The 17,758-nt window shown below is 37.2% G+C and overlaps 2 protein-coding genes across 4 annotated transcripts; both read right to left on the reverse strand.

Annotated features, from left to right (window-relative positions):
- Positions 1 to 1,059: 1,059 nt before the first annotated feature.
- On the reverse strand, positions 1,060 to 6,050 carry LOC137746757 (NADP-dependent malic enzyme). 2 transcript variants are annotated; one of them, XM_068486767.2, is made up of 19 exons: positions 5,598 to 6,050; positions 4,793 to 4,913; positions 4,490 to 4,564; positions 4,165 to 4,316; positions 3,976 to 4,081; positions 3,803 to 3,868; positions 3,575 to 3,670; positions 3,415 to 3,486; positions 3,232 to 3,315; positions 3,038 to 3,136; positions 2,873 to 2,920; positions 2,702 to 2,755; positions 2,510 to 2,608; positions 2,334 to 2,423; positions 2,151 to 2,228; positions 1,967 to 2,041; positions 1,783 to 1,873; positions 1,530 to 1,658; positions 1,060 to 1,419 (listed from the first exon to the last, which is right to left on the reverse strand). In XM_068486767.2, exons 1-19 carry the CDS (start codon positions 5,732 to 5,734, stop codon positions 1,331 to 1,333), a joined length of 1,761 nt encoding a protein of 586 aa, XP_068342868.2. In that variant the 5' UTR covers positions 5,735 to 6,050; the 3' UTR covers positions 1,060 to 1,330. The 2 variants fall into 2 exon arrangements, with proteins under 2 accessions (XP_068342868.2, XP_088545728.1); XM_088689602.1 differs by lacking the exon at positions 2,873 to 2,920 and having other exon boundaries at positions 5,598 to 5,962.
- A 5,850-nt stretch (positions 6,051 to 11,900) lies between these two features.
- On the reverse strand, positions 11,901 to 16,859 carry LOC137746957 (uncharacterized). 2 transcript variants are annotated; one of them, XM_068486960.2, is made up of 5 exons: positions 16,152 to 16,859; positions 15,707 to 15,829; positions 15,402 to 15,496; positions 13,028 to 13,276; positions 11,901 to 12,935 (listed from the first exon to the last, which is right to left on the reverse strand). In XM_068486960.2, the coding sequence occupies exons 1-5, from the start codon at positions 16,570 to 16,572 to the stop codon at positions 12,000 to 12,002; spliced, it is 1,824 nt and encodes a 607-aa protein (XP_068343061.2). In that variant the 5' UTR covers positions 16,573 to 16,859; the 3' UTR covers positions 11,901 to 11,999. The 2 variants fall into 2 exon arrangements, with proteins under 2 accessions (XP_068343061.2, XP_088545721.1); XM_088689595.1 differs by having other exon boundaries at positions 13,049 to 13,276; positions 16,152 to 16,709.
- Between the last annotated feature and the right edge of the window lie 899 nt (positions 16,860 to 17,758).

Raw genomic sequence — 17,758 nt, forward strand, 5'->3', positions numbered from 1 at the left:
AGTTCGTTCTAAATTAACGGTATTGTAGAATGTGTCGTACGCCTGCATATTCGGGGTTCATGGTAAAACTGGGTGCGGTAGGAAGTCGTCCATAGTTATAATTAAAGAGTACTCCCTCAAATAATTAATGCCTTTTTAATCAAAATAGTTCATGAAATTAACATAATTTATCTTTTTGGTACTTAATAATTAAAGTCGATAAAGTGGCCCTGAGGTTGGTCCACTGTAAATCATTTTCTTCATTTTGTAAAAAATTCTCTCAATATTCTTGTTGAATTTTCACCTGAAATACCATGTAATCACCTTTTTAAGGGCATTTTTGTCGAACGAACCCCAATACTTAACGATAATATTGAAAAAAAATTTCACGGAATAATCAAAATGATTTACGTATACAATCTTAAGGACCATATCGATTTTTAATGGCAGGAACTAAAACGAAGAGTTACACCAATCATATCATTTTGGGTCAAACGCCGATCTTTAATATCAACACTTTATATAGCTTTACCTGGTTTTTAGCCATGTTAGTGCTGTAATGGTTGAATGATTGGAAAGGAACCCACCATCTCCTTTGTATCTTTGGTGCCACTTATATTGATCCATTTGCTTTTGGAAAATAGCGTTTCAACAAGTGCGCACTCGCTCACAAAAAACTTATAATTAAAGTAATTTAGAGTGTACCTTGCAACCAAGATCTTATGTTTAATTCTTTGCTTTATCGTTCTTATTAACAACATAAGTGCACTCTTTGAGCAAACACGTTTGCACTCCCTCAAATGATTCGTATCAAAACTTGCTTTACTCGGCTTTTTAGCCATGTTAGTGCTGCAATGGTTGAATGAATGAAAAGGGACCCACCATCCTTTTGAGTCTTTGCTGCCACTTAAATTAATACATTTGCTTTTGGAAAGTAGCATTTCAACAAGTGCGTACTAGCTCGCAAGAGGTTTACCTCATGTGGTTTAAGGTATTTGTCCCTGCAATCGAGATCTTATGTTTGATTCTTTGCTTTATCGTTCTTATGAACAACATAAGTGCACTCTTTGAGCAAACACATTTGAGAAACTATCAGAACTAACATATTATTTGTTGAGCAGGAGACGTAACGACATCAAAGAACAAAATGTGAAGGAGGCTAATGCATTTGATCTGCAGAAACAAATACAATTAGCATATTTATTCGAATTTTACAAACCGATGATTTACACGCATCATCTTTCCCTTATTTCACAAGCGCCGATACAGCACATCTTCAGAAACACACATTCTTGATAAATAGCCTCGAAGCAAAGCATAACACACAACACACGACGGAGCCAGACACTGTTTAGCGGTAGTTTCTGTAGACGGGACTGTACATGCAACTCTCGGCATGCTTCACAAGATTCTCAGGACGAGGGAGACGCGTAGCCACGCCTACAAAAGCATAAGATGAAAAAGAGTTACATGGGGCATGGAAGAAATGATATATTTTTGGGTTAGAACTCAGAATATACCAAAGTGACAAAAGGAAGAAGAAAACTTACCAAGGTCATATGCCTTGGCAGCTACATTAGCAGCTACTTGGGCAGAGATCTTTCTGATGTTCGACAATGGTGGATAGATCAGCCCCTGTGCAAAATTCTCCTCGGAAACTTGCCCCGCCAAGGCTTCCGCTGATTTTAGGAGAAAACCAAAAAGTTGAACAAATGGTAAATGCAAAAGTCGGAAAATGCGATACAAGTTCTACTTTGCATTCTTTTTCAAAATTACGTCGTTCAAAATTTGCCATCTACTTACAGGCTGCCAGAAGCATGTCATCGTGAACACGGATTGCTCCAGAGATAACCAAACCCAGACCAAATCCAGGAAAAATGTATGCATTGTTGGACTGGGACGATACAAAAATCTCGGTTATTGATACTCAAACCAATGTGTTAACATTTGGTCTTCAAAGTTCAACTACAAGCTACTTTTGCATTACCTGGCCAGGAACAAAAACTTTGCCATTGTACTCAACAGGATCAAATGGACTTCCGCTGGCAAAAATTGCGCGACCCTTGGTAATGGAAGCCGGACAAGAATCATGAATGAGAAATTAGTTTCACTTTCTGATATAAATCCTCAATCAAGTAACGACAGATTAATAGTAAGCGTAAATATTATACCTCACTGTAAGTATATGCTTCTTCAGCGGTACATTCAGATTGTGATGTTGGGTTGGAAAGAGCCAAAATGAGAGGTTTCTGCAGCATTCATTTCTTAATGTCAATAAAACCGATGCTGAACATGTTATGCCTACGTACAAGAAGATAGACACGGAACAGGGGTAAGAGAAAGAAGAGGATTACCTCATTGAAGGACGATACTGCTTCAATCACCTCCTTTGTAAATGTTCTTCCAACACCAGACGATCCAATAAGAACTGTTGGTTTAATTGCCTGATGAAGTATGGATGTACAATCAAAAACCGAGAATTATAAAACTAACATATATCCACTAAAAATATATATCATATGATTCGAACCTTGACAGCATCCAAAAGATTATCAACAGGCTCATGCTCATGAGCCCAAGGCTGCTTAAAATGTTGAAGAGAATCTTTACGAGAGATAACAATCAATCCCTGCAAGACAATTCATGTGCTGCGTGAAGTATGAGAGGAAACTAGAAAAATTGATAAGGGACAGTCAGAATTTTGACCGAGAACACTACCCACCTTTGAATCAACAAGCCAGATCTTCTTACGGGCCTCTTCCACAGGAACTTTTGTCTACAAGAGACGAAGAAAACTAAATAATGAAGGAAGAACATTGATCAATCGTGACTAGAAGTTCTTTACATCTCTGGATTGACATGAGGCATGCACATTATTTTAGAAAGTTAATACCCTTTTCGAGATCTCAAGAGCTATTAGTTCTGCTATACCGGTACCAGCCTACAATCACCAAGTAACAGTGGAATGAGAATTATGCTGTAGAGTTGGACTACTCTTGGTTCTCTACCAATCTGATGCAGTAAAGAAAAAAATCGACAAATATATAACAACACTTACTTCTCCAGCGCCAAGGAACAAAAACCTATGCTCAGACAGGGAACCACCGATTAACTTCAGTGCTGCCACAACTCCTGCAAGAACTACAGATGCCGTCCCCTGAAACAAGGAGACAATGGTTCAAAGCGGAAAGAAACAAAGTGTACTCACCCTAAAGGCTATCGTGCAAGCTCAGTCAGTTATCTAATTTGTACCTGTATGTCATCATTGAAGACGAGATGAGATGATCTATATTTGGCCAGCAGCTCGAAAGCATTGTGGTTTGCAAAATCTTCGAACTGCACATTTCAATATAAAGGGACTAGACAACCTCAGAAAATATGAAAATTTTGTACTCCAAAAATCCAGTGTATAGATGATGTAACATAAGAAGCAACCTGTACAAGAACTTTTTCGCCATAGTTCTGCTTGACAGCACTCATGAACTCTTCTAAAAGATCCTCATACTCCTGCAAGTACGATCAAAATCTCTCACATTAAGTTAAGCTTTATAATTCTGGATCATACACGCAAACTAGAGACTGGAGTAAGGTAAACCTTTCCCCTTGTCCTCTTTTGTCTGAGTCCAATGTAAAACTCATCATCCAGCATCTTCTCATTGTTTGTCCCAACATCAATTGTTACAGGCAAACACTGAAGAGAAAAGTCCACGGAATTCTTGATTAAAATGAATAAATATGCTATGATATCCATGATTTGCAATGCAACCCTATCATGTTGAAGTGTAAACAATGATTACTATTTAGTAAATAGGAAAACGCTTACCGCTGAGGGGCGAACTCCTCCAAGTGCCGTGTACAATGCCAACTTCCCCACAGGAATTCCCATCCCCTGAAGCATGTTCAACAAGGCGGTGTGCGTCAAGTTATTTTCCACTATCGCTATTTTACCAAAATGCTTATAACTCAAAGAAAAAAAAATTCATTCCGGTACCTTACCTGACAACCAAGGTCACCGAGTCCCAGTATACGTTCACCATCAGTCACAACAATAACTTGAACAGCCCTTACAGGCCAGTTCTTCAATACCTCAAGAACTTTACCCCTATAATGTTCAAGAGTTTTTCACGTTATTAGAACTTCATGTTGAGAAAACAGAAAAATCACGGTGTAAACAAATACTCGTACTTCTCTTTTAGACTTATGTAAAGACCCTGAGGGCGCCTGAAGATGCTCCCGAATTTCTGGCAAGCCTCACCAACAGTTGGAGTGTAGACAATTGGTAGCAATTCCTCGACATTATCAATGAGAAGTTTGTAGAACAGCCTCTCATTCCTCTCCTGTTAAACAAAGCAAATGAATGATCCTTTACATCCTTAAATGTTTAACACATTGCACCAATAAATATAACACACTTGAAACAGTTTCAATCTTATGGAAACCGAGTTTAACTTCAAGAAATAAACTCGAAATCAACCTCAAATTAAACTGATCCGGGTGAAAGAAAAAGTACCTGGAGTTCCGTCAGTGCCATATATTTTTGCAACGGGACTTGATATTGTCGGATGGTATTCATCAACTTCTTCTCCTGGTTAACAGAAGTATACCATGTTAAATGAGCCAACGACATTTTCATTTTTTTCTAAACTATTCTAATTTGCGGGGAGGGGGAATCAAACTCGAGTGAAAGGTGGCGGGAACACTGTCATGACCAACTGGTCTAACCGAGCTAACAACATGTTTGAGTTGTTAAAACATAACCATATATGTAAATCAACTTAAGATGAATACCAAGTAGTGTTCTGAAAATTGAAACCTGGACTTGTTGAGAAATAGTTGCCGGAGGAAGAAGACCACGCAAGTAATGGGCGTCCCTCTCTTTCTCTGTAAATGCTAGCCCCTTGTTGTATTGAGGATCTCTCAGCAATGAATACCCACTGCATAAAAAACACACCAAAAATTAAACAAAAAAAAAAGTAACTATCACAAAAAATGGTGCTTGATCCAAATGAGAACGCCCTTCACCACCGCAGTGGCGGAAAGTAATCATGCTTATGCACTATGGTGTGAGTTCGATCTCCATCTTCTTCTCCCTAACAACTATCTAATCCTAACGCTATTGTTTAAAAAAAAAAAAAAAAAAAAATGTATTATAAAAAGTTAAATACTAATCCTAATTCATGAACTGATTAAAATCAAATACTGACGATAAAACGATCAAGCATTAACTGATCAAATACTGAAAAGTGGTCATGTGCGGGTCATGATGATATATCGAAATCGAATATTAACCGAAGAAATACTAAAAAAAAAATGGTCTAGATTTGTAACCCAATCATTTCCCAAAAAACTTACATGTATAAATATATATTCTTTGTTTTTGTTATTAAAATCCTAATTTTTACTGAAAATAAACAAACAGCCAGCATCAGAACTGCAAACTTTTCAGAGACTTAAAATGGAAGGTTCAGATTTCAGAACTGCTTCACAAGGGATCATAGAATTCTGTGGGGCCCACAACAGGTATACTGAACCTCAATCCTCCATCATCAGACACAGCTACTATGATCCATATATGAAACCAGACGGTCAAAAGTAACTTAATGAAAAGAGATGTTGACCTGGCAACGGAGTAAGTCCAGGGGGTGACGAGTTGGTCCTCGGTGGCAGTATCCTCACCGTATACATCCTCAACGCCGCCGCCGACGGTGGATTTCGGGTCGATCTTAACCGTAGGATCCGTGACCTTGCTCGCCATCCTCAACGACCCAAATAATATCTTGAGATCAGATTCAGCACCAACCTTTCTCAGTGACCCTTTGAGCTCAAAAGCGCGTATGAGAGAAGCAGAAGCAGAAGTTGCAGAAGATGGTGGAGTGCTCTGCTTTTGTGTTGAAGCTCTTTTTAATAACAAAACAAACAGCGACCCATTTTACATTTCCATCAATGCAAACCACAGATTTTGGAAAGATTTTTCAGTGTAACCAGCACTCAAAATGGTACACCATGTGTCATTATATAAAATTTCAACAGATGCAAACCACAGATTTTGGAAAGATTTTTCAGTAAGGCCGGCACGGTACAACACGTATCATTATATAAATAGTGAAATTTATGTGTTATAAAGTTAATAATTTAAAAAATAAAATTTAGCATCTTTTACATAAAAGCACCTGATGTACCATCTGTTTTACCATCACAATTAAAAATTTCTCCAGATTTTGGCTTCTTCTACACGGGAAAGTCAAATCGTAATAGGAAATTAAGGACCAGGATCCTCTCCTAATCTAAGAATGAGGATCCTCATGATTAAGCGATGTGGGCTGTTTACTTTTTATCCAATGGTTACAAACAGGAGGGTTCCTTTAAAGTTATAATATTATAACCGTTGAATTTTTATTCAACTGTCCACATCTCTTGATCATAAGGATCTTTATCCTTAGATTAAGAGAGGATTCTGGTCCAGAAATTAAAACGGTAAGAGTCGTATTCGAGTTAACTATTCAATTTTTAATTTTTTTTCTTCTCTTTTTTAGTTAATTATTTGCATAAAAGAACAGAAAAGTTAGTGGGATATTCTTAAGGATTTCATTGTAAAAAACATGGAGGGAATAGTTAGATGGGTAAACGGATAGGATGGAAGAGAGAACTAGGATGGGAGTGAGAAGAAGACAGAGACATGGGATTTTGTCTGTGTTCGGCGGTACAGACGGTGGACATGAGAAATTTTATAGTGTGTCAAAAATATAGCTTACCATGCTAGGTTCCTTCTTCCTAATCATCAAGTCAGAGGATTTGAATTATTGAAATTTGATCAAACAGTTATAAATAGGAGTTTACTTTAAAAGAGTTCACCTTCAAAGTTATAATTAAGCAGTTCGATCAAATTTCAATAATTCAAATTCTTGAACTTAATAGATTAAGAAAAAAAGATTCGAAGATAATCTCTTTCCGTTTATTAAACCGTACTAAAATATTTTTTAATAAAATGAACCGTTTATTCGGCGCAATGAAAAATCTTGCCGTGGTGAGAGGAGAGAGAGAGAGTTGATACAGAGTGATAGGGGGATCTGATTTTTTTTTTGGTAAAGGGTTTGATTCAATTGGATGATGAGACTATATTACACATGTCCGTGAGAGCAGGAGAGAGAGTTTGACACGGAGTGATTGGGGGGGAGTTTGATTCATTTGGATAATGAGATTATATTGCACATGTCCGTGTGTCGGCTCTCACAGCTAACTCTATTGTCGTTGCTGTCCGTCAATCATATGCATGTAACCCAAAGAAATTTGTAACACAGGATGGTAGTTACTATTTTCTTTTCGTTTTATTTTTCGGTTCTCTTATTAAGTTGTAATAGTATATTATCGAAATCATCTACTTTTTAGTTTAATTGTAGAGACAAGTTTATCAAATTATTTAACATTTGAATTACCGATTTCAATATTTCAAAATTTAACTAAATAAAATGAGTTGTATGTTTGTTATATAACTATTATGTGTGTAAACGATTTCAAATTTGATTCATTTTAAAAAGTTGATAGTTAAAGAGTGACATAAAAATCAAATTGTTCAGATCATCGTGTGAAATCACATAATGAGAATTGCTGATAAGATAGATTAAAAAAGTTCAATGAGAAAAATACTAGCATTTCTCAACTAATCAAAATAAAAAAAGAAACTCTTTCCCTCCGTACATGTAAGCGCTATTCTCTTTTGATACGAATTAAGTTACTTTAGTATGTATGCGTGGTATACATTTCTTTTCATAATTTTCACTATTTTTTTATTATATACATATGTAAAAATGTCCTTTATATACTTATAAATGTACCAAATAATGATTTCAGTTCTACAACATTGAAAATTTTAAATCCACCAATTAAAATGAGTTTAAATTTAGACAACTTAATAAAATGAGTTTAGATTCTTATACGTAGTAATTGCCCTCTCGTTAATCACCTAATAACAATATCATCTCAAATTACTTTGCTTTAGATATTAAAAAAAAAAGACACTTTGCTAACCATTTAAAAGTTAAAAGAATATATAATACATCATTATACGTTATTCTATTTTCTATTTCCTCCTTTGTATTGTTCTAGTTAATTTACTTTTTATCACACAACCACATATCTTTAGAGGCTACTCAGTACTACCAACTAACACAATTATTAATATATCACGTTCTTAAGTTGTCGGATTAAAATTTCAGAATCAATAGAATTATTATTTTTTCTATATTCTAAATAATTAGGCATGAGAATACTCCTCTTGCACAATATATATATATATATAGTATATATTATATTGTGTATACCTTTCAAATGACTCAAGCTTTCACATCATTTAAGAAGATTTTTATAGTGATGTGAAATTTAAGATATTTCGAATATTTTAACTATTTAATTTATAGTTAAAAACATAAAAATTTAAATTTAATAATTAAAAAATTTGAAATATTTTGTACATATAATTTTTATTATAACATAAGTGAATTAAATTATTAATTGTTAAGAAAAAGGATCGGCGGATCGACCGTAAGGGCGCCATCTGCTAAAAATTTCATCATTTTGAGTTGCTTTTGCGTTGGGGTAGGGCCCTGAAATATGACTAGTCCTTGACCACTGAGTTTCCTTTTTCCAAGTGGCTCACAGGAGATTGAGGTTTGGTTTTTCAGATTAGGTTTGGATTGGATTGAAGCATGACATTTGGTGGAGATGGTCCCGATCACGTCCGGATCACGTCCGGATCACGTCCTTGCACAAGAGAAATTATTTGAGGAGCCCGGTACAGGGATCGGATTCTCTCTTGAGCTTAGGAGACTAAATTTTCTGAGTAAATCATACGAATTGTTAAAATTTGATATAACGATTATAATTATTATAATTTTTAAAGAAATCTTTTATTTATAACCGTTAGATCAAATTTCAACAGTCTGAATCCTTTACTCAATTCAGGGGATCCGGTTCCCCGACACACAAGACAGCTAGAGTTCCGCGCCTATTGCAATTTGACACGTAATATCATCTTTTTAAATGACACCATCCTTAAACTTATTTTTTTAAATATTAAAATTATGTAACAAAATTTCAATAAAAAAGAAAAATTCTAAATTACCCTCTTAAGATCTCGAACCCTCCGCCCCGCCCCCACCTATTCCTCCCTTCCATCACGTCTCTGTTGCCCTTTGTTTCATTCTCATATCTTCCTTTTTTTACCCTCCTCTCCTCGCCGGAGAAGAACATTGGAATCTGACCACTTAACCAGCTATTAGATCGGTAGTTAGCGACACCCTCTGAGGGAGTTGCCGCTCAACATCCATCGGTCTTCCATGTCGAAGAAATAGTGGAGAAATAGAAGGAAGATGAGAAAGAAAAATAGGTAGAGAGAGAGAAGAGATTCACCGACAAAATCGTCGGTCGGCAATGGAGGTGGGTTGTGATGCGTACTCGGTGTTGACGATTAGTGTGATAGGGATAATTCAGACATTTTGTTTGGTAAAATATTTTAATCGGCATTTTTCTTATTTGAAAACAAAAAAGACAGGGTCAACCCATGATTTGTTCGGTACTCCAACTGTCTTGTGTGACGGCTCTCCGAAAAATTTCTCCTTGCACAGACGTCCTATATGAACAAACACTTCCCAAGGTCCGTGTCAAATTTTAATTAGGGTTGGCTCCTTCTCACCTGGTTTAAAGTTCCCTTTTAAGTGGGTTTGTTTTATTTTCTTGGACCTCATGGTTCATAGGTATTATGAATATGAACTCCCTTGCATCATATGAAGGATGCTACGGACCGACCTTCTCAGTTGGACATTTCAGCTATCATTCTCATCTTGCTTATTGCACGGTAATTGGAACAATCTACTTATCAACTAAAATAGAAATTGTAGTTGTTAAACCGCTTTATCAGCATTTTAAAATATCAATGTTTAACTAAATTACATGACTGGTGTATTTATTGAATAACACTTGGGTGATGGGACGATTTCATATTACATTAATCTTTAAAAAATAACCTAGAAATATACTATTCAGATCGATGTGCAAATTATAGGATAGTAAGGAGAATTCACAAAAAAAAAAACAAATACAAATAAGAAAGTTGTTACCGTTCCTCACTTCATGGTTAGATTTTATTCTCGTATGAACATTGGAATAATGAGTTTGTCATTCCAAACTAATTAAGTATCCATGATCGAGAACCATGAATTTATATGTACAACAAAAATGTTACAATATATTCAACATTTATTGACCATAAACAGTCGCTAAAGTCTAGCTTGATCACACAATCCAGTTCTTAGTTACAGAGTTCCTTCAGGACGGGGGGGGGGTGACACTAGAAAAGGGCCTTCATCACCTTGATTGATCAAGTGAATTTTGAAGGGAGCTGACCCTACAGCTTTCCATACAAACCCGCATTTACTTATAGCTCCTGCACTCCTTGCATGGTCATAACAGATATTATATATGGCGGTCGCCTCGTCAAATATTTCACCCGTCGGCCTTGTACTCTTGTCGAAACCATCACCACCGTACAGAATCTACGATCAGAAATCCGAATATGTTACTAGTTTGTTAACTCCTGAAGAGAGTTAACGTGGAAGAGCGAGTTAAAACAAATATTTTCATTGACAGGAACTTTAATGCGTAGCAAATATTAGAATACTTCTATCACCTTCGGTTAACGTGGAGAATGCTCACTCAACTCCGACAACAGAGAGATTCACCATCCATAAAACAGCCAGGACTGAACGTAATACAACCCAATTTGCTATAAAACAAAGTCAAATGCATACCTTGGTTTAAATCTAGTTGTCAAAAACAGTTTTATGAGCTCCTCTTCTAGGTCTTCTTTCGAAAGCTTAGCTGGTTTGATAGGGAGCTCCTCACCAGTAGAATGCTGTCATCTCCTAAAATTTGTTGTAAGAGAGTTCTCTTTGCGGTGTGTAGATTAGGGCATTCGGCATGTTTGGACTTCAAATTAAAAATGGGTCTATGAGGCTCAGACTCACTTTTTTCACTTAATTCACAGATGAATATTTATGTTGATAAAAGTGAATGGTGTGCAAGCCCAAGAATTTAAAAGCATTTTCCACAAGGCTTTGTGGGCAGCAGAGGATGATTCTCTCCCCTCATAATCTCTCTATCCTTCCCTCCCCTCATGTTTGAACAGTCATGGTTAAGCTACGTCAACATCTTATATTGATTTTTTTTATAGAGACAATAAGACAAAAAACAATGTGTGAGAGGAGAGGAGGGAAGGGGATGGGAATAGGAGGGAAGAGAATCCTACTCCGATGGCAAAACCCTCTTTCACACTGGACAGCTACCTCAGTCAGGTTTTACAGAGGAAAGCCACTTTTTGATGGCATTTTGGTAGTTTTGAAGGGATGAAAACTCAAGTTGCAATGTAAATTCTTATCTCCTGTTAGGAATCACATCAACAACTAGGAGGAGAGAAAATTACTTCGAAGGGAAAATCTGTTCTATATGAGGTAGCAGAAACGCAGAAAACAAGAACACTCAACTCACAATACAAAAACTTGCTGCAGCCTACCTTTTCCAAATTCCTTTGAAATTTGACATTTTTGTAATTGCATCTGCTACATTGCCTATATTAAAACTTCATTTCAAAAGTTTTATGCCCTTAATTGGCATTGTCAATTTTGAGTGGCCCTCCAAATTTTGCCCGAGCTGGCAAAAGTTTTCTGTCTCTATGATTTTTATGAAGTATGTACTACAGTTAAATTTGTTTGAAAAAACAGCTTCATCCAAAAGCTTTGTTCATCATTTGTATTGAGATGTTGTGAATAAGAAAGCCTCTAAACAATGCATCTTTATTCACAAATTGTTATACGACTACAGAATAACAGAAGGATTTTGAAGCAAAACTATAAAATAAAAAAATAAAAAAATTAGAAAGGCAAACTTTTACTAATAATAGTATTGATAGCCAGCAAGTGGCTTTACAAAAACTGAAATAGCAAAAGAAAATAAACACAGACGAACAGAAATTACAAATGAGCATCCTTAGCTAGGGCAACAATCCTAGCATATACAGTCTTCATGTCAATCTCCAGCCTCTCAGGCTCTTCAACTGCAATGTTGCTGTTGACCAACTGAGCATCCAAAATATCTACTTGTTGACTTGCACTTCGGGCCTCAACCACTTTCACAGCTAGTTCACTAGCCAAGCTAGCTTTCTCAGCTTTCAGTTTGGCCAACTCTTGCTCTAGCTGCTGAATTTGTTGGTCCACTACAGAAATACTATCCCCAATTTTGGTTCCTTCTCCAATAACAGATTTCAAAAGAGTAGAGAACTCAGAGTGTTGGAGTTTCATTTGTTGCATATGTTCAGCCTCTTTGGCAGCTTGGAAGTATTGTTCCTGCAACTGCTTTAGAAGCTGGAAGAAGTATTTAAAGGTCTGGAATTGCTCTTTGGTGATCTCATTAACCTCATACAGTTTCTCAAGTGTACTCTCAGCTTGATTAAGCATGTCGCATTGGAAGTTGACATCAAAACCACCTTCCAACCAGTGTTTGAAGGATTGTTTTAGATCTTGAACTTGTTGAACTGATGGCTTCTGGCTCCGGGAGTCAACCTTTTGCTTGAGTTTCTGAAGTTCGAGCAAGACCTCAGAGAGGGATATGTTGGGATAAACCACAGCTAGAGGAGTTGGCTGCTCTGGTAAGTTGGAAGATGAGGAAGAAGCCTTTTCTTTTTGCTTGTTGCTCTGAGAGGGTGTGCTAGGCCTTTCCTTGCTAGCATCAGGCACAGAATGAGGAACAAGGAAATATGTGTTGTGAGCTTCTTTTGTCGAGCTAGGGGCCTTCTCTTTCTCCCCTGACGAACTGTCAATATCCAATACTCCAATTGCTGGGGTATGGGGAAGGTTGACAGTTAGATAGGCCTCTTCATGAGCGGCTGGTAAAGATGGAGCTGCTGAACCCTGAAATCGAAGTGTGTGAGGCAATGAAAATCATGGTAAAGTTTAAAAGGAAAACTACAAAAGTAAAAATAGGTAAATGATAAAGAATATACTTGTTCGGGAATTGTTGCTACCTCTACAGGCACTTGAACATTCTCAGCCTCTATCAAAACAAACTTTGATTGCTCGACGACAGGAGGTGAAGGAGGGTTGTTGCCCGAAGGGAAAGTGAAGGGCTCCATTGACATCTTAGGCTCTGCATCAGCACCAGAAGGGCCTGAGGGACGAACTCCTGAACTCCCAACCTCATAAGGATAAGGGATATCTTGGAGAGGTTCATTCATGACTTGATTCTTTTGTTCCTGCAAGAACAAGTGGTTGGTTATCCATGGACAAGACGCATAAGAGAAAATTAGGATTTGTGAACCACAGAAATATGTAAATTGAATATCTAAAGGATGACTTATAGCAGCAACAACATTTTTATTGTGGTTTCTCTCGAAAGTTTGGTGAAAACTCACCACTTTTGAAGGAGATACTGTAGTTGGACGAGTGTCGGGCACTGTACAGTGATTTTCTCTACCTTTGAAGGAGATATTGTAGTTGGATTATTGAAAGGCTGATAAGGTAAAAATTGAAGGCGATATGACTGGAAGATACCTAGACGAGATGTAGTACTTCTACTAGCACTATATTGTCATCTCATCATCACCACCAGATACTATCAAACTTCTTTAGCTTATTTGTGAGGAAGGAGATCCAGTCTTTTTGAATTCGGGCAATCCTGTGTTAGAATTCTTTAGTAGGTTACAAAAACCAACAAATCTGAGAAATTCGAGTTAACAACTCATAAAAAAGCAATTAGTCATTTACTGCTGCTCTTTGCTTCTTCCTACCAACTGTCCCAAAAGCTTCACCTATTTTGAGACTAGCCTTTTTTCTGGTTGAACTCGGATAATCCTGTGTTAGAATTCATCAGTAAGTTATATAAACTAACAACTCATCAAAAAGCACTTAATCACTTATCGGCTGCTCTCTTCTTCTTCCTACCAACTATCCCAGAAGCTTCACCTATTTTGAGACCAGTCTCGGGCCTAGTCCTCTTTCTGGTTGAAGTATAGGAAGCCTCTGAGGCAAGAGTGTTGTGCCTAGCCCTAGTTCTCCTCTATCTGAGCATCTTTGGTAAAGTGAAGAGGTAGGAGAAGTTGCTCGAGCCAGAGAACTAGCATCTTTTATGGCTATATCATCATATTGATTCAAGGCTACAACGAGAGGGATCCACTAACTTCCATACCCTTTAAAGGGTTGGGGAACATGAACTTATTCATCTAATAGAGCAAGAAGTCCATATGCTCTTGATCTCTATTGGTAGAGAGGGACGAGGGACCATACTTGCTTTTAAAATAGCTAAGAAATTTAAAGTAGTAGGTCGCACAAGCCTGAAACTCTGAAGATAGATACTTAATCTTCACTGGTGGTAGAGTGGCCTCAACTTCTCCTTTCTCCTTCTTCGACTGCAAGTCCCAGTGAGACGACTAATCCTTTGAGACGTCAAAACACCTACCTCATGGCCACATACCAAACAGCTGAGCCATGGCCAAAATCGTGAGAGACATCTGTTCCATTCTGAAATCAAAAGTATTGGTTGCATTATTCCAGAATAGCAAGGCTACACTGAGCAGTTCGGGCTTCAGGGTCACAGAAGATTTGGACATCATAATCAGGTCGGGAAACCTCTAGAAGCGTTACTCCACCTGGTCGGGCAAATTCCCTTCGAATTAGAATAAGGAGAATGAGAGAGCTAGGTGGCTGGGGGCATATTGTTCTCAACTACATCTGACACTTCTTGGTACCACACAAGGCCCAAATAGTAGGATTCCTATGGTGAAAGTAGACTGGAAGATTCAGACCACCTCGCACTTTGTAGAGTGTTCAATCGAGTTCTAAGGCTGGTAAGACCTTCATCAAACTCATGACGAGAAGCCGTTGAAGTCGACATGGATGAATTGATTGAGAGTTTGAAATTTTCAGGAACGGAGAGTTGAATTCAGTTTTCGCAAGATGAAATTATCGATCTTTCGAAGACTTAAAAGTTTTCTGGAAATTGAAGGTGAAGTGAAAATTGACAACGCGTTCGCTTTTATATCCTTTAAAATTTGCCCGTTAGAGTAAGTGGATTAGAGGAAGAGTTTATGCTAGTAACGGTCATTTAATGGTTGTAACCCCTTCCCGACAAGCCGAAGGTGAAAGGTTTTTATATAATTAAGCCAAAATTAAATTGCTTAATTACATTTAAACGGGGTAACATTGGCCCTGTTCGAGGCCCAATCTCTTGTCGGTAGTCACATCAACAACTAGGAGGAGAGATAATTACTTCGAAAGGAAGATGTTTGAACCAAAGGGAAAATTTGTAAAAGGTGGTTGAAAGGCAGAAGACAATGACACTAAACTCATAACACAAAAAGACTTTAAACATCTGGAACCCACCTTTTCCAAATTACTTTTGTAATTTGACACCTTTGCAGTTGCATTTACGTTTGAAGCTCTGCTAGATTGCAAGTATCGATTGTCTGTGGTATCTCCTGTCAGTTGATCACAATGAAAGAAAATCATGAAACAGAGAGAGCGCATAATATCTAACCTTGAAAAAGTTGAACCGGAGTGATAGAAGTAGGAGGAGCAGAAGACGGGCCTTGAAAAAGAAAAGTACGGGCATCTTTCGAAGGAGAATTCGAGGGATAGGAGTAGAAAGCAATCATAAAAGAAAAACAATCCATGAACGAAAATCTGACCTTCATGAACAGGACTGATAGGAAGAGAAGATGATGGGCCTCGAAAAAGGGATGTACGTGCAGATTTCGAAGGTGATGGAGAGAAATAGGAATTTAATTGCTTCTGTCCTCCACTAGTACTCCCTGCAACTCACATAGCCAAAGTGCCAAGTTTCAAAGAGACAGATTAATGGTCCATTACTAATCAACGGTTCACTACTAATCACATCGAAATTGTCCTAGTTTGCATTTATATTATAAGAGAGAAGTATCACAAAAGAGCCTCGGGAATATTAGAAGTGAAACCTTTCTTTATATATTTTAATTCATTTTATCAATTAAGAGTTTTCCGTAGGATTCTTGCCTTCTTCGAGAGAATAGCAGAAGTCGGTTTTAAAAATAACCAGCTAAGAAAACCCATCACTGATCAACCAAAACAAAACAACCCATGAAGTAAAAATCTGACCTTGACGACCAGGAGTGATTTGGGAAGCAGAAGACGGGCTGTGAAGAGGCGGAGAAGCAGCAGGGCCAGACTTGGTAGGGGAAGGGGAAGGAGAACGAGAACGAGGGGTACATTGGTACTTTTCGCGCAGCAAGAACCAGATGTATCCATTGAGGGTTTTGATCTGTTTTTTACTATTGTAAATGTCGCCGAGGAGTTCGAGTGCCTTCTCCTCCCCCAGCAAACCCAGCCTCCTTCTCAACGCGGCGTCCGGCTGCGGCTGCCCTTTCTCCTCACATATGCTGTTCAGTTTTTGCTCCACCGTCAGGGGCAGAGGCACCAGTTGCGGTTGTGGGCAATCGTCTCCGGCCGTGGCCGCCGCCGCAATGTCTGTGTAACTGCGTTTGGAGTTGCTGGAACCGTAATTATGCGGATGATCCATTAGTTAACTTTGTAATTAACTGGGAAGGAAGAAAGGAAGTTTGCTGACAAAATCCAGTTGATTTCAAACCGGGTGGTTTAAAAGGAGCTACTACGTACTATTCCTTTTTCCGATCCATTCCATTTCTTCTTCTTCATGTGCTTTGAATTCACATGACGTCCCTCTGCCATGTGAACCGGACCAAGTTTATATTTACACTTTTTTGATCTTGGGATGAACCGGACCAAGTTTTCTGTGTACAGAGACTTTGGATTGGACCGAGACTCCAAGCTGAACCATGCGCCGACAAGGTAAAGTGGTTCTTCATCCTTTTTCAACGATAGAAAAGATGGTTTCCTTGAGAAGTTAGAGTACCTTAGTCCCCAAGTATATCATTCTTTTTCAGCTCTTTTCTTTTTCCTTTAGGGCTCTTTTATGCATGGTCCACTGATCCATTAATTTTGAACCAATCTGACTCAATTTCAAACCATAAGTTACGTTTTAATATAAGGAATTTTAACGAAAAGTTTAGGTATTATTCATTTTACATTTTATTTTATCCTTATTGTTAAAATTCAAAGTTTTTAAACTAGTTTCATTAGTTTTTTTTTAAATTAATATACGAAAATTAATGAAAACCTCTATTTTATATTTTTATATGGTGCTTAGATCGCGAGGTCATCATTGTTGTGTTCGGTTTAATTATATAATATTTTGTATAAATTATTTTATGCCTAATTCGTAATAGTAAATCTGCTTTATGTAAATTGTTGAACGACTTTACCTCCATCTCCATCTGCGGCTTGAGATTCTGTATAATGATGCAGGTGGAATTTTGAATAAGAAAGACTTTTCAAGCACCAATAAATAATATAATAAGAGAAATGTTACCAAAATTCTTTCAAACTGAGATTCTTTATAAATTCTTTACCATCTTATAATTTTTACATACAGATAATACTAGATGAGACTAAATTTACAAATTAAATAATATATTACCAATAGATTGAGCACGTACATCAATATTTAGGTAATAATCCAATCATCAATTTTTATGCTATTTATTTTATAAAATTTTATCTACAAATTTAATCTCATAATATTATCATTTACACAATATTTATAATATTTAACAAAAATTAACGTTAAAATATAAAATTTACAAAGATTCCACTTTGAGATTGCATTTCTGATATCTTTGTCGGGT

This window comes from Pyrus communis, chromosome 2 (assembly GCF_041283825.1).
Source record: "Pyrus communis isolate YQ-2024b chromosome 2, ASM4128382v1, whole genome shotgun sequence".
NCBI classification, from domain to species: Eukaryota; Viridiplantae; Streptophyta; class Magnoliopsida; order Rosales; family Rosaceae; genus Pyrus; species Pyrus communis.

Excerpts from the sequence above, each read along its gene's own strand:
- LOC137746757 (XM_068486767.2), bottom strand. The coding sequence starts at position 5,734 with ATGGCGAGCAAGGTCACGGATCCTACGGTTAAGATCGACCCGAAATCC. Across the intron at positions 3,671-3,802 it reads GAGGAGTTCGCCCCTCAGCG|TGTTTGCCTGTAACAATTGA; the intron begins GTAAGCGTTTTC and ends TTTTCTCTTCAG. Across the intron at positions 2,042-2,150 it reads AAGCATATACTTACAGTGAG|GGTCGCGCAATTTTTGCCAG; the intron begins GTATAATATTTA and ends TCCATTACCAAG.
- LOC137746957 (XM_068486960.2), bottom strand. The coding sequence starts at position 16,572 with ATGGATCATCCGCATAATTACGGTTCCAGCAACTCCAAACGCAGTTAC. Across the intron at positions 15,497-15,706 it reads TATCAGTCCTGTTCATGAAG|GAGATACCACAGACAATCGA; the intron begins GTCAGATTTTCG and ends ATCAACTGACAG. Across the intron at positions 13,277-15,401 it reads ACAAAAGTAATTTGGAAAAG|GAACAAAAGAATCAAGTCAT; the intron begins GTGGGTTCCAGA and ends TTGTTCTTGCAG.